Source organism: Mustela erminea, chromosome 1 (assembly GCF_009829155.1).
Source record: "Mustela erminea isolate mMusErm1 chromosome 1, mMusErm1.Pri, whole genome shotgun sequence".
Taxonomy (NCBI): domain Eukaryota; kingdom Metazoa; phylum Chordata; class Mammalia; order Carnivora; family Mustelidae; genus Mustela; species Mustela erminea.
In genome coordinates this window covers 64197005-64211464 of record NC_045614.1, presented here as the reverse complement: position 1 = coordinate 64211464, position 14460 = coordinate 64197005, and the positions used below count along the sequence as shown (strand labels likewise).

At 48.7% G+C, this 14460-nt stretch overlaps 1 protein-coding gene across 2 annotated transcripts in view; it reads right to left on the bottom strand.

The window, feature by feature from the left end:
• DCLK3 (doublecortin like kinase 3) overlaps nucleotides 1–14460 on the bottom strand; it is a 45758-nt gene that overhangs the window by 11774 nt on the left and 19524 nt on the right. Inside the window, exons 2-3 of one of the 2 annotated variants that reach the window (XM_032359127.1) lie at nucleotides 12156–13987; nucleotides 11340–11597 (exon numbers count right to left, since the gene is read on the bottom strand). In XM_032359127.1, the coding sequence (XP_032215018.1) occupies nucleotides 11454–11597; nucleotides 12156–13987 (1976 nt within the window). In that variant the 3' untranslated portion in view covers nucleotides 11340–11453. Of the gene's footprint in view, nucleotides 1–11339; nucleotides 11598–12155; nucleotides 13988–14460 lie in introns of those variants that run through there. The other variant, XM_032359053.1, reaches the window with a different exon arrangement.

Here is a 14460-nt window from a genome sequence, read left to right as displayed (position 1 = left end):
TTTGACAGAGGGAGATCACAAGTAGGCAGAGAGAGAGAGAGAGAGAAGAGGAACAGGCTCCCTGCTGAGCAGAGAGCCCAATGCGGGACTCGATCCCAGGACCCCGAGATCATCACCTGAGCCAAAGGCAGCGGCTTAACCCACTGAGCCACCCAGGTGCCCAACCCTATTATTTTAGCCTCTGTAAAGGAGGATCGGAAAGATCAGAACTGACTTCAGACAAAATGAGAAGTATGGCAGGTTGCTCTTGATAATCTTCCTTACCCAAACTGAAGGCCCCTCCATATGGGCAGGGCACTGGTCCATCCTCTGCTGTGAAAGTCCCACTCCTCTCCCAACTCTTGCCTGCCCTGTATCTCATCACAGAAGCTGAATGCTCCCGGCAAAAGTGAGCAGAGCCGTTAATTACTGAGCTACAATTAAACAGGGACAACGCTAGCTGACAGCACCCAGGAGAGAGGCTCCTTGGGACCACCTATAGGAGAAATTATCAACTTGTCTGCAGGTAGATGCTCTCACATCTCTAGTGGAACGGGAAAAGGTTCCCAATGTTCCTAGCAGTGCCTTTAAGGGGGCCGAGGGCAATAGGAAGACTCCGGCTCTCCCTGTACCCCAATAGAGCCATGGGTACAGCGACACCCAAAATTGCAGTGGACGTACTCCCCGGTCTCTCCATACAAGAGAAAGTTCTCTGCACTTGCTTTGGATCCTGCCAGTGAGCTTACATCTCTGGAAGCAGAATGTGTCTTAATTACAGAGTCTGAGTTACCACAGGGCAACCCAATTGATGTCTCCCTAATTAACCTAACTGGAGGGAAAGTCACAGATGCAGACAAAAGTGCGATCCGGCTGTGGTCTGCACAGCAAGACAGACAGAGCCCAGAACGAGACAGAGAGGTAATGATGAGAATAACTTAGACTAGAAAATTGGGTTTGGAAGGGAAGTACAGAAAATAGTGGTGTGGTGCCTCGAGTTTCCAGCTGGACCATCTATGTTAACCACATTTGCTAGGTAATTGCTGAAAAAATGTGTCCCCCACCAATATTTGCATTCTCCCAACCAAATGATCAGCGGGAAAAGCATCTGGCAGCCTTGATACACCAAAATAAAATATGCTCCCATGAGAAGGAACAAGCTAGTCCTTTCCTCAGAGAAACCCCCCAACTCCAAACCCTGGCTCCACTGAAAGACCAGCAGATTCAACCTGGGGGGTACTCAGTCTCTTGTTTTGCACTTTTTTTAGGTTTACTGTCCAGATGCTAATGCATGCATTTCCAAACACCAAAGCCGTGTTTACATTATTCCCTATTATCCTGCCTTTTGTTCTCTTCAGGGTTTCATCTTGCTCCTGTGTCTCAGGATCATCCCCACATCACCCCACACAGCAGACACTCAGCCCCAGGGCTGGCTGAGCTCTGGGGAGTTGTTTTTCCCTTCCAGAAAGTGGCTGGAGACCACCGGTGTTTTCATTTCTGCTGTCTCCAGCTTCTGCTCACAGTAGGGACGTCACATCCTTCGGGGCCATCAGCACGACTCAAGGTCTCTCATCTGCTTCATCTACATGAGCAGCTTAGTTGCATTAGTTGCACTGACTGTGTCAGTTTTGTTTCGTTTTTTTTCAACAGACACTTTCCATTCATGGCAACAGAGTAATTTCTCTCTTAATGGTGAAATCAAATCCGTGACATCCTCCCAGGATAACTCTTCCTCCTAGCATCTATGGGACTTCTGAAACCATCAGCTTTTCCTCCCAGACAGGAATTTGTGTAAAACACCCTCCCACCAAAGACTGTTCACCTCTGATTGAAATCCCAACATGGGAGAGATCCCACAACTTCATCCAGCAGCTCATCCCATTTGTGGCCAGTTTAACGTGGGAGGAGTTTCACCCCTATGTTGATTCCAAATCCCACCCCCTACACGGTTGTCCAAGTCCGCCCTCTGGGAGGGTACTGAAGAAAGACACACTCATGATCCCCAGGTTATCTCTGGTGTCTCTAACTTCACATCCGAGGATCCACCAATTGATCCTGATAAGACCTAATCTTCTGATCACCGCTCCTTTCTCGCTCCTTCCTACACTAAGTTCGCTGCCTGATCCAAAAGCACCAACATTGCTTGGGAGCCGGTTAGAGATCTAGGCTGCCCAGACCCACTGAACCAGAACCTACATATCGACAAGCCCCCAGGTTGATGCATGGCCAGGTTCTGGATGATCTCCATTTCATCGATGCCTCTTTTAACAAAGAATGCCCAGAAATGAACACTACATGCCACGTGTGATTTGATCAGGACAGTGGACCTCAGGCCTTTCGGTGGATGGAACACTGGGTTGCCATAAAGACAGCCAGTGGGACTACACCCAGGGTACCATTCTGATGCCCCTTCCTCAAAAAGTCTTTGTAGGGGATCAGAACATGCCACCCCAAATTAGGCCACTTTGAAATACTGATTATTAAACAACTCCGATTTTCCACTCGTTTTCCCATTATTTTACCTGCCACAATTTGCTGCCCCTAAAAGCCTAGAAACCCTTTTCCCTTTATCTTGTCACTTCTCTAAAAATTTATTGTTTTTTTAAGAAACTCTATAAAGCCCCAAATTCAAACTACTGTTTGAGTTTCCATCCCAGAGTTCCTCCCATGTGTGTGTGCTGCGTTCATGCCCTCCGTCTGTGTTTCTCTTATTAGTCTGTCTTTTGTCGACTTAATTTCCAGGGTCCTGCCCAAGAATCCAGGATGGTGGAGACAAAAGGGTTGTTTTCCTCCCCTACACCTTCATGGGCCAGGTTTGGCTAGGGCCCGTCCACAGCCCCCGTGCGCACATCTGAACTTTCTCACCCACATGTCTATTTCTCTATTTTCTGGCCCATTGTCACTCACTGCTCTGGGTCATGTTCCTTCCGGGGCTCTGTTTTCAGCTGCCCGCCAACTGCAAGGGTGTTCGAGATGCATTCACACGGCACTGTTAAGACTGCTGAGCCATCTGCATCCATCACCCCCTTTTCCAGGCACACCAGTTCCCGATTTGAATCCGGTGGTCTCTGTTATTCACATAAGCACCCATACAACACCTGGAGGGCCCCAAAACTTCAAGAGGAGTCTTTATTTTTCTGAACAATTAACAACCTCCTGTCCTTCAATGGTACCTCAATTTAAATCTGATCTTGCAATGTTCATCTCTGAACAGAAGATGGCAGCAGAGTATACACCAAACAGTAGGCAACCCCCCCTTCACGCCCCCGCCCCCCAAATTCAGATGTGGTTAAGCCTACACCTTACTTGATCCATCATGGTCCTTCCGGCCTTTTCCCTCCACGGTTCCATTTGCAACTGGCTATGAGGGCTTTATGATCTTAGAAACCAACTCACACCGAAATACCAATGCCTAGAATCAACTTACGTTTCAACAGCAAAAGACACCCTAAGACAAAACAATGATTGAAAGCACCAGCTGAAACAAAGTCTTCCCTGTGACCTGTCGTGACAGGCCAATGACAAGCCTTCACCCCAGTACTTTTCTAGCTAATTAACATCTGATATTTACCCAACAAATATTTAGATGCCTATGGTTTGGCAGGTATCATTCTAAGTACTAGGAATAGTGGATAAAACAGGCAGGTAAAGTCCTTGCTCTTATAAAACCTTCTTTCTATTAATAAATAATATTCAAACGAATATGTAAAGTCCTGCAGTGATAAGTGTGGTAAGAAAAGAAAAAGTGAAATAAAGGCTGTGTTGTCTGGTATAGTTTCCCATAGCCACATGTGGTTATTTTAAACAAAATTTAAAGTTCAGTTCCTCAGACACCCAAGGTACATTTTAGGTGTCCGCATAGTAGTGGCCATTGTACTGGGCAATGCAGAGACAGGATATTTCCATGATCACAGAAAGTTCGACCGGACAGTGCTAAAACTGACAGCAGCAGGAGTTGCTATTTTAAATGGAGTGGTTAAGGCAGGACTCGCTGAGAAAGTAATATCTGAAAAAAATCAAGGGTGAGGGTGGGGTTATGGACATTGGGGAGGGTATGTGCTATGGCTGTGAAGTGTATAAACCTGGTGATTCACAGACCTGTACCTCTGGGGTTAATAATACATTATAAATGTATTTAAAAAATAAAATTTAAAAAAATCAAGGGTGAGCCATATTCAAATCCTAGGGAAAAGCTTTTCAGGTAGAGGAAATCGCAAGTGCAAAGGTCCAGGGGCATGCAAGTAGGGGCAGGAATGGAGTGGATAAAGGGGTAAGCAGACAAAGTAGAGCTCTGAGAAGAAGCCAGAGGCCAAATCATGCAGGACCTTGGAGAAATGAACCTGGCTTTTATCCTGAGTGTGACAGAAAGCCAGTGATGACTCTGAACACAGGAGTTATAGGATCTGATTTATATTCAGGCTTCTGGGAGGAAGATGGCCTTTAGAGGAAGAGGGAGGACCAGTGAGGAGGCCACTGCCATAGTCCCAGCAGGAGATGGTGGTGGCTTGGTCTCAAGTGGAGGAATGGAGGTGAGAAGTGTCATCCTAAGGCAAAGAGAAGTTGTGAATGGAGAAAGTAAAGAAAGGGGCTCCGGAGCAACTGAGATTCCCGCCACCAGCAGCTGGGCCAGCGGCGGCCCCATCTTTGTGACAGAGAAGGGGTGTGGGGGTGGCACTGTATGGGGATGAGAACTCACCTAGAGTTCAGGATGGAATCGAACGTGGAAAACTACAAACAGGGCGAACAGACACCTTGGGGAGGGTGTGTGTGTAGTTCATAAAAGTGGGGTAGTAGCTGAAGGGGGACATGGAGAAAACAAGGTTTATTTTCTTTTTTTTAAGATTTTATTTATTTACTTGACAGAGAGATAGATAGATAAGACAGCACAGGAAGAGTAGTAGGACAGTAGGGGAGCGGCAGGCACTTCTTATCTATGGATTCCTGAAAGCTGTAGTCTCCCGTATTTGTCCTACATCGAGCAGTCCCCCCAGATCTCTTGAAAGAGGACTCGTAAGCAACCCTGTGACCCCACAGTGGACACGGGGAGAAGAGTGAGGAGGACGTGGCAGCAATGACCCACCCCCGAGATGACTCTGAGCCAGCCCCACACTGAGGGACTCATCCTGACCAATGAGATAGAAGAAGGTGTGTGTGAGCAGCCCCAGAGCCAGCGTTCCTGCCACGATAGGAAGGGAGAACACCCACAGCAGTCCACCCCCCACTTTCCCTGCCATTTATGTGAGTGCAACAATGTGATCCTTGGAGTGGGCATCTGGTGTAGACATATGGGGTCCCTGAGGGAGACGGCAGCAACTGCCTTGAGATCTCTGACCTGCTCCGTTAACCACCCCTGTAACCACCTGTCTCCAGCTTCTGGTCACTGAGACAATGAGATGTCTTCATTGTTGCTCCACAAGGTGTGCTCGGCAGACCATCAATATCCCCCGGGAGCTTATTATAAATGCAGCATCTCAGGCCCTTCCCAAACCCACTAAATCAGCACCTACACCTTATCAAGATTCTCATGCACAGTCACGTGGTGCCCCCGCAGCTGGGAGGTAGCTCAGTAGTAACCGGGAGAGCCCGTAAGGGTGTCCTCTCCCTGTCCTTGTCCTCTGCTCAGCCCTTATAATTCCTTGCTCCTCTGGGTCCCAACACGCAGACAGTATCTCCCCGGGCACATGGCTTTATACCTCTGCTTCCAACTCCTTCCCAGAAAGGTAATGTCCCGACATAAGTCACCAATCCCACCACAGTATGGCCGTGCACATAACTGATCCAAATTCCCAAAATCAAGGTCCTACCCAGTGAAGCCAAAGTTATGACCAACAGAATTACTATTGTCATGGTCACCATCACTTATTCACGGGCCTCTAGGGGTGTCCTGGGATCTGACAAGGTCAAAACGTCAGAGGTGGTTCCCACACGGAAAATTTACCATCTTGAAAAGGCGCCTGGGGTCAAATGCTGCCCACAGGAGATTCTTCGACAATAGTCTTTCAACCTGATTCTATATATTCTAGCCGACTAACTGAAAGCGATTTTAAGAGTTTTGTCTTGATACGGAAAAGTGGAGTCTCCTTGCCCAAAATGGCAGTTAAAAATTAAAGGCGGGGGAGGGATCAACGGTGGATCCGCGTCCACACAGAATGCCCAGTTCTATGGAGTCCGTAGCCAGAAGGCTCGGTAGGAACATCACAATCACATTGGCAAGGTTTAACGCAGGAGGCAGTGGGAGAAGGGAGACCCACAGCTGAGCTTCCCCTCCCCACCTCCACCTCTGTGCTTCATCTGTTTTAGTCTCTCCCTCTCCTTCCTTCCCCCTTCCCTCTCCCTCCCTTTCTTCTTCCTTCCCTCCCTCCCTCCCTCTCTCCTTTCCTTTCCTCCTTCCTCTCCATATCCTTACATGACCCCTAACATGTAGGACATCCAGAAGAAGCTGAAACAGAACCAGGGTTTCAGATTACTATAATTAGACAACCAGATCTTAGACCCTGGACACTCGTTGAAGGGATTTACCAATTTGCTTCCTCAGATTAAGGGCATTTTGAAAATACAGGGTTTGTTTTTTTTTATTTTTAAGAAACTGAATCCTAGATCCTCAAATGGATCACAAGAAATCACTCTCATAGCAGCAACAACACACATGAACATAGGCATTAGGAGGACATTAGCAGATCACTCTTCTTTACCTTTACTAAAGGACCCGAATGGAGTCACAATTTTAGAAGTGATTTAACAACATTTTCCATCGTGTTTTAAAGTTGTCTCTGTTGCTGATAATTCCTGATGCACAGTAAATTACCAGACACCCACCTTTGCAGAGGTGGCTCTTTCAAAAGGAACAAACAGAAGAAAACCTCAGTTTTCAAAATGACCTAGTATCTAGAATTTTGAAGACTTTAAGAAATTTCCTGAAGCTTCTGGCTGTGTGGTCAAGCCTTAGACAATGTGTGGGTTCAATGACCATATGGATACTTTTTATTTGCCTGGAAACTGTTAAAACGCAGACGGCGAGCCACTCTCACTGACATAAACCTAAAGTCTTAACTCTGGCGGGTCCTGCTGGAATTCACCTGGGATTCTTGAGACGATCTCTTGTAAACCTGTCTTCCCACAAACTTGATCGATATTGGCCAATGACCAAAAGGCTTGCCTCACTGCACTTTTTCTTTAGTGATTTTTTTATGGGTAAAATCCCCATTTCTTGATTTTGTTAAGAATACCTTAACAAGACATGCTTCATAGGCGCCATAGTGAATGCAATTGGCATATAAGTGCATTCATGAGTACTTGGACTGCTAAGGAGAGGCCCCAGATGCCTCTGTCTTAGATGCTAAGGGGAAAGGAAATTGAAACTGGAGCTAGAAAAAGGTAAGTCGTGCAGGCCAGGGAGAACTGTGTACCACAGCACTGCTCATCCAAGTAGACATGGAGAAAAGAAGCTAGAGAATTTAAATTAACAAAATGACTGAATAGGCTTCTTTTTGAGGGAGAATGGCCAGGAGTGTGTTGGGCCATTTATTATCCTTCCAGATTTTCCTTACCAGCCTTGGGGACGTCGGTCACTGCCCTGTCCTAGTTGCATTCAGCAGTTAAAAACCTAGAATAGTCTGTTCCTTCCCAGAGCCCACGAGAGGCCAGAAAAAGTACCACCTTTATCCTTGATGAGCTGCGACCTGTCCCCCCAGCTGCCTACCACCGTTTGCCCTGGATTCCAAGGGTCTCTGCTCCAAGAACTTGGCAGCCACAGTTCCCTGTCCAACCCCTTCCTTTCAGCCTGTTTCTAGAGTGGGCACCTGTCCCTTCTTTTGCCCTTCCTCTGGGACAGAGGGTCTCAAATGACCTTGCTCCTGTCTGACCTCTCTTCAGGGTCTTCCCCCACCCGCTTGCTCAGCCTTCTTTGCCATCTCAGAGTCTGGCCATCAGGAGCTTGGCCTGCTTATCTCCCACCCTGTGTGGGCTGCTGTCATCATCCTCACCTCTCGGGCTCCTGTCCGCCCCCTCCTCTCCCACCAGGGCCCCGTCAACACCACACAGCGCCTTCCAGCCCCAGCAAGGGAGCACACACTGGCAGAAGAAGCAATTAACATTTCTGCAAGCTGGAAATTCTCATAATTAAAACTTCTTTTGCAAGATCTCAGGAGTCGAAGTAATCCAAAGGGAAGAGGAGTGCTAGCATCTTATCGGGAAATGTGATCAGTAGAAATAGATAAACTCAGCAATATAGACCTAAAATTGTACCCCGGGGCCCAATTATTAGACACAGATATTTCTGTTGATTAAAATAACGTGATAAGCTTGCTGTATTCATAAGGACCTCTTTGCACATTCAGAAAGTCTCTAAAAGCAGCAACAGTTAAAGCCACCCATGTAGTCAGATACTAGCTCTAACATGAAATCACCTTCCTAAGTTTAGCAAAGTCAGGTCTTAATACAGACAGTGACCAAACAATCACTTTGATAATACAAAGCTCAGCACAAGCAGTAAACACTAAATTAAAGGCAACTGAAGGAAATTCATTCATTCATTCATTCACTGAGGGACAGTGGTCATCACGGTGGTATTTGCTAATAGTAAGTCTTAGCAGATCAAGCAAGTTTGTGAAGTGTTTATCAGACCAGCAAGCTGAGAGATGACACCCTTCTAAGCCCAGACAATGAGCCCACTGCTCATAAGTTACAATCAACACCAATAAATAACTGCCAAATCCAGTACTATCAGAACTGTCTGAAAAGCCGTAAAACACTGACATTAGCGTTTAGACTTGACACAACAATACGTTGGACTTTACTTACCCAGAAAAAGGACTAATGTGACTTATAAATGTGACAGACCTTTTCATTTTGATCAATACAAGCAGACAAATGATCCACGGCACAGAAAAGAGATTCGCTTATTTCACCGAAGATGACTCAGATGTGGAGCTTTTTTGCAATTTCTGAAGGAGCCATACCACCACAAAGGGGGGGGGGTGAAGAAAAAGGTAAAAATGAAAAAAGTGGGCTTCCTTTGAAATCAGAGAAAAGGGTCTAAATATAAGTTACAATCAACACTAATAAATAACTCATGTATTAAGATTGAAAAATTATACTTCCTCTGCTGTTGTGCCCCTCTCTCAGAAAACACACACACGAGCCCGCGTGCAGGTACAGGCACATACCCACTTCACTGCCCTTAAGGACACTAAAGACACACACATCCTGACATTTAAATCCACGCAGAGTTATCATATGACCTCTCAAAGGCAGTCAGCTTGTCCATACTAAACATAGTCCCTGCAGTTTCTCTAATTCCTCAAGTAAACTTCGCCATGAGATCCAAACCCGTGCCTTCTCCATTTTAAAAACCGCTGACACTGGGGCGCCTGGGTGGCTCAGTGGGTTAAGCCGCTGCCTTCGGCTCAGGTCATGATCTCAGGGTCCTGGGATCGAGTCCCGCATCGGGCTCTCTGCTCAGCAGGGAGCCTGCTTCCTCCTCTCTCTCTGCCTGCCTCTCTGCTTACTTGTGATCTCTGTCTGTCAAATAAATAAATAAAATCTTTAAAAAAAAAATACTTTAAAAACCGCTGACAAGTGAATCCCGTTACATAAGTGAGAGCCTCCATGGCCCAGGAGATAAGCTGGCTCCACGCACTGGTCCAGGGACCTGGCTGAGAAAATGCCAGCTGAGATGCCTGTCCCAAAGGAAGACAATCCTAGAGGATACATTATCTCACTGCACACACCCAAAGCTTGTACGACCCTTATAATGCTTGACGAGGCACACGCGCAAACTGTGCAGCTCAGGGAGAACACCCAGGCCTCTAACCAGAACCTCTTCTGCTGAGACAATTCGCTGAAAATATCCGAGGCTCATTCCAGCATGTCCGTTATCAACAGCACACAGTGCACCACACGTGGAGAACGCCCGGGCTCAGACCCAGAAGACAGGAACAATCAAAAGGCTGCTGAAGAAAGGATGAGAACATTCAGCTAACGCAGAAATGAAATTTTTTCAAAGGGAGACATGCGGTCATCTTTCAGACCTCTCAGGAAACCGGTCAAATGGCTTCTTCAGGTCTACCAATTTGGGCAAAAACAAGGTTGCTGGACTGAGGGATCAACACAGACTTCATTTCACTAGATAATTCGTTTCATTCTCTTGGTGTTTCTGTTTGTCTGTGGGAGCAGGTTACAGACGGATGAATATACCGTGGAATGATGTTCCTAGGCTGGGTCTATAGGCATGAAATTTAGGAAAACAGGCTAAAGCCCTGCCAAAAAGAAGAAAAAAATGTGGCTCATGAGATCATTTTCCCCGTTCACTGGTGCTCTATCTACGGCCATCTGGCTCGGGATTCCTGCTTGCGATAGTGACCTTAACATCAGAGACATTTCTAAAGTGGTAACAGTGATGGCCGGCGCCACGGGTGGAATGCTGGCTGTTTGGCAGGCAACACACTCTGGTCTGAATTCATTCCTTCATCTAACTACTATTTTTTTTTTTTAAAGATTTTATTTATTTATTTGACAGAGAGAGATCACAGGTAGGAAGAGAGGCAGGCAGAGAGAGAGAGGAGGAAGCAGGCTCCCTGCTGAGCAGAGAGCCCGATGCGGGACTCGATCCCAGGACCCTGAGATCAAGACCTGAGCCGAAGGCAGCGGCTTAACCCACTGAGCCACCCAGGCGCCCCCATCTAACTACTATTTAAAGATGGTCTGCCATGTGACAGAACTGTTTGGGTTTTGGGGTAAAGTCTGAACAAAACCAAGTGCCTGCTGTCATGGAACTGTCTTTCCTGTAAGAGGACAAAAGAAAAGGAAGAATAAATAGGGAATGCATCAGGAGGTGATCAGGGCTAAGAAGAAAGTGGGATGGGGCACCTGGGTGGCTCAGTCAGTGAAGCTTCTGCCTTTACCTTGGGTCATGATCCAGGGTCCTGGGATCAAGCCCCGCATTGGGCTCCCTGCTCATTGGAGAGTCTGCTTCTCCCTTTCTCTGCCCTTCCCTCCACTCGTACTCTCCCTCTCTGTCTCTCTCAAATAAATAAATAAGATCTTGGAAAAAAAAAAGATCTTATTTATTTATTTGAATATCGTGCAAAATCTTATTTGCACGATAAAGGTGCCAGAGAGTGACCACGTGAACAGAGACCACCAAGAACCCACCTGCAGCTCAGGAGCGCTGGGTTTACTCACTCACTGCAACAAAAGAGAAGGCACACCACTGGGGTCCAGGAATTCAAATAAGATTTTGTCAAAGGACTTTAAGATTGGGGTTGTTAGGTGATTTGGGGGAGGGCCCAAGAAAGCAGGGTTTTGCTCCAAATTGGCTACTGTCGGAAATGAGGATAATTCTACAATGGGGTGTTTCAGTAATTCTTACCAAGAAGGTAGGAGGAATGAAGTGAGGCAGTCACTCACAGTAGCCAAAAGGGGATGTGTGGTCCTACGTGTGATTTGGAAAATCTTGGTTTATCTGCATTTGGACATGATTATAAAGGGGTCTTGTTTTTGTCTTGACCATCAAGGTCACAGAGTGTCCTCATCTGATGTTGGCGCTCCGTGAGACCGTGTATCTTCAACAGGAAAACCCCATAGCTGAAGTGTGAATGCCAGGCCAGGTCCCAGACGTCCACCTTCAACCAAGTCAGACAAGAACTGTTAATATTTCTGTTTTATAAATAAGGACACCAAGGCCCAGAGATGTGAAAAACTTATCCTACAGCAAGTAACTAAGAAAGCCAGGTTATCTGACTCCAGAGGCAGCCTCTCACCCCCTGACAAGAGGTTCTCTTCAAAAGGCCAGGGGGTGCTTCCATGGGAGGGTGATTCAAAGCCCACAGGGACAGCTCTTGCTGGTACCTAGGCCAGAGGCAAATGTGCAGGAAATTAAGTGTACCCGGGCACGGTCAAGGCAGAAGCATCATTCCCCCAAGAATGAGGAGGCATTTCCCATTTTATTTAAATTGAAAGGTTGCCCAAAAATAAATTAATTAATTAATTAATTAATTAATTAAAAGGTTGCTTTTTCAATAATTTCATCGACACCCACAGGTCTCAGCTACTTATGACCTAAAACCAAAGTTTTAAATCCTGGCTCAAGACTGTTAAAATGACATGAAGGCCGTGTTCCAGAATGTGGGGGTAACCGTGTAGGAGGCACGCTTCCCCACCACCCGGCAGCCGGGGCTTACCAGCAGGTTTTCCGGCTTGAGGTCCCGGTGCACGATGCTCTTGTCGTGCAGGTGCACCAGCGCCCGGCACAGGTCCATGAGCATGAGGGCGGCGTCGCGCTCGGCGAACTTGACGCTCTCGATGATGGCGTCAAAGAGGTCCCCGCCCTGCACGTACTCCATGATCAGGTAGATTTCCGCCTCCGTCTCGTACACCTCGTGCAGCTTCACGATGTTGGGGTGGGAGAGGCTCTGGATGATCAGGATCTCGCTGTCCACCATGTCCTCCTTGCCCTTGAGCTTGGACTTGTCGATGATCTTCATGGCGTAGGCCTGCCGGGTCTCGCGGTGCCGGCACTCCTTGACCACCGCGAAGTTGCCGTCCCCGAGCACGCGGCCCGCCTCGTAGTGCTTGTGCACGTCTGTGGCCAGCAGGCCCGCCGGTCGCCGCTTCCGGCCGCTCCTGGGCTCCCTCTCCCCGCGAGTGGCCGGCTTCCTGGCCCCTGACGCCTGCGTACAGGGCTGCTTCTCCCGGTCTGCGTCCTGCTCGCCCCCGCGCGGCCCGGGGAGCGCCTCGGGCTCTGCCTGCTGCTCCCTGGGCTGCCAGCCACCCGGCCTGTTCCTGCAGGCGCTCCTGGCCTCCCTCTTCACGTCCCGCAGCCCCTCCTCTCTGACCGGCTGGGCTTCTCCAAGCTCCCGCTTGGCTTTGGTGGCTGCCTGAGCATGACCTTCCTGACATTCGAGGTCTCTGTCCTCCTTCTTGTCCGGGTTTTTCCCGGGCCTCCTCAGCTCCTGAGTGGGGTTCCTGGGGCTGCTCCTGTGGCTCTCGCCCTTCCACCCTTCCTCCCCGGCTGCAGGGTGAGCCTCCGGGGACCGCCTGCAACTCCTGGTCCTCACCAGCTTCTCCGAGGCGTCATACCTGTGGCACTTGCCCAGGTCCAGCTCGCTGGTCCCCAGGGACAGCCGCTCCCTCTGCAGGCCCTGCTGGAGCTCCCGCTCTCTCTTGCACTTCTCACATCGGATGATCTCACCGGAGGTCCTTTCGATCTCCACGCCCAGGTGCTTCTCTCCACTCGCAGGTCTCTCCAGAGTAGCTTCCCTGGGCGGTCTGCTGCCGGGCTCGGGGTCCCACTTTCCCCCGACCCACTTCTTCTGCGGCCTGGCCCTGTCCCCCGGCACTGGCTCCGCAGGGTCCTTTCCCTGATGTCTGCTGCCTGCCTTGGACCGGGCAGCCTCCCCACAGCTCTTGGCAGTCTCAGTCTCCCCACAGTGGTGCCCGCCTCGCAGGACCCTGCTGTAAAGCCTGCTTCTTAGCCTGGGAGAAGGGGCTCGGCTGTGCTGGGTCAGTGTCAGCGCCCGGGCTTTGCTGGGGTACAGTTCTTCTATAGCTATCTGAATGTTCTTCAGTGTCAACGGCTCTTTGCCCATGGCTATGAAAGCATCCCCTTCCCGGAAGAAATCCGAGACACTCCTGATCTCCCTGCCCTTGAGGTTAAAGAGTTTTCTCACGCGATCGTTCTTCCATCTGGGAAAGCCCAGGGCCTCCGAGATGTCAGCCAAGAGCTGCTCAAAGCCCTGCACGGACCGTCTGTTGAGGAGCAGAGTGATTTTCCGGAGGGGGTGCCCACCCAGCTTCACCACAGTCACCACCCTGGGCTTCAGGGTACTAGTCTCAGTGTGGACGGAGTGGAGGCCACTCTGAGGGCTGAACACAGGCACTACGGAGCCGCGTGGCCCCAGCAGTGGTTTCTCCAGATTCCCTCGGCCAGCAGGCAGCCATGTGCCCTGCAGCTTCCGCTCCGTGATTCTTGAGCTTAAAGATTTTAGAGAATGGTCACACAGGCCTCGATGTCCTGCAAGAGGAAAATACAACACAAAAAAATAAAAAATTTAAATAAACAAAACAAAACAAACAAAAAAAAGAAAATACAACACAGCGTCAGTCATGATGGGTTCAAAGAGCCCTTTGGCCTTCGCCAAAGCTTTACTGAAGGTCACTGATCCTATCATGGTTTTATATAAGTGTGGTCTTTGAGGATCTGCTTGAAATCTTAGAGCCTGTGCACTTTGGGTCTAATCCCCAGTCTCCCCTATAAGAGATAAGGAATGCAGAACGAGGCTTCGTTGGGCCTGATGGCTCCTCTGAGCCTCCCAGGGGCCCCCAGTATGCGCCACACCATGGGAGTCCTCACTAGGTGAGGCCTGACCCTAGAAATATGACTTCTGCTACCCTGAAGTGAGCTGTCTTTCAGGGATATACAACTGGGATAAAAAGGTCTAAGCTTCACTGCCCAGGAAATACCAACAAGAGGTCAGAACCTTCTGG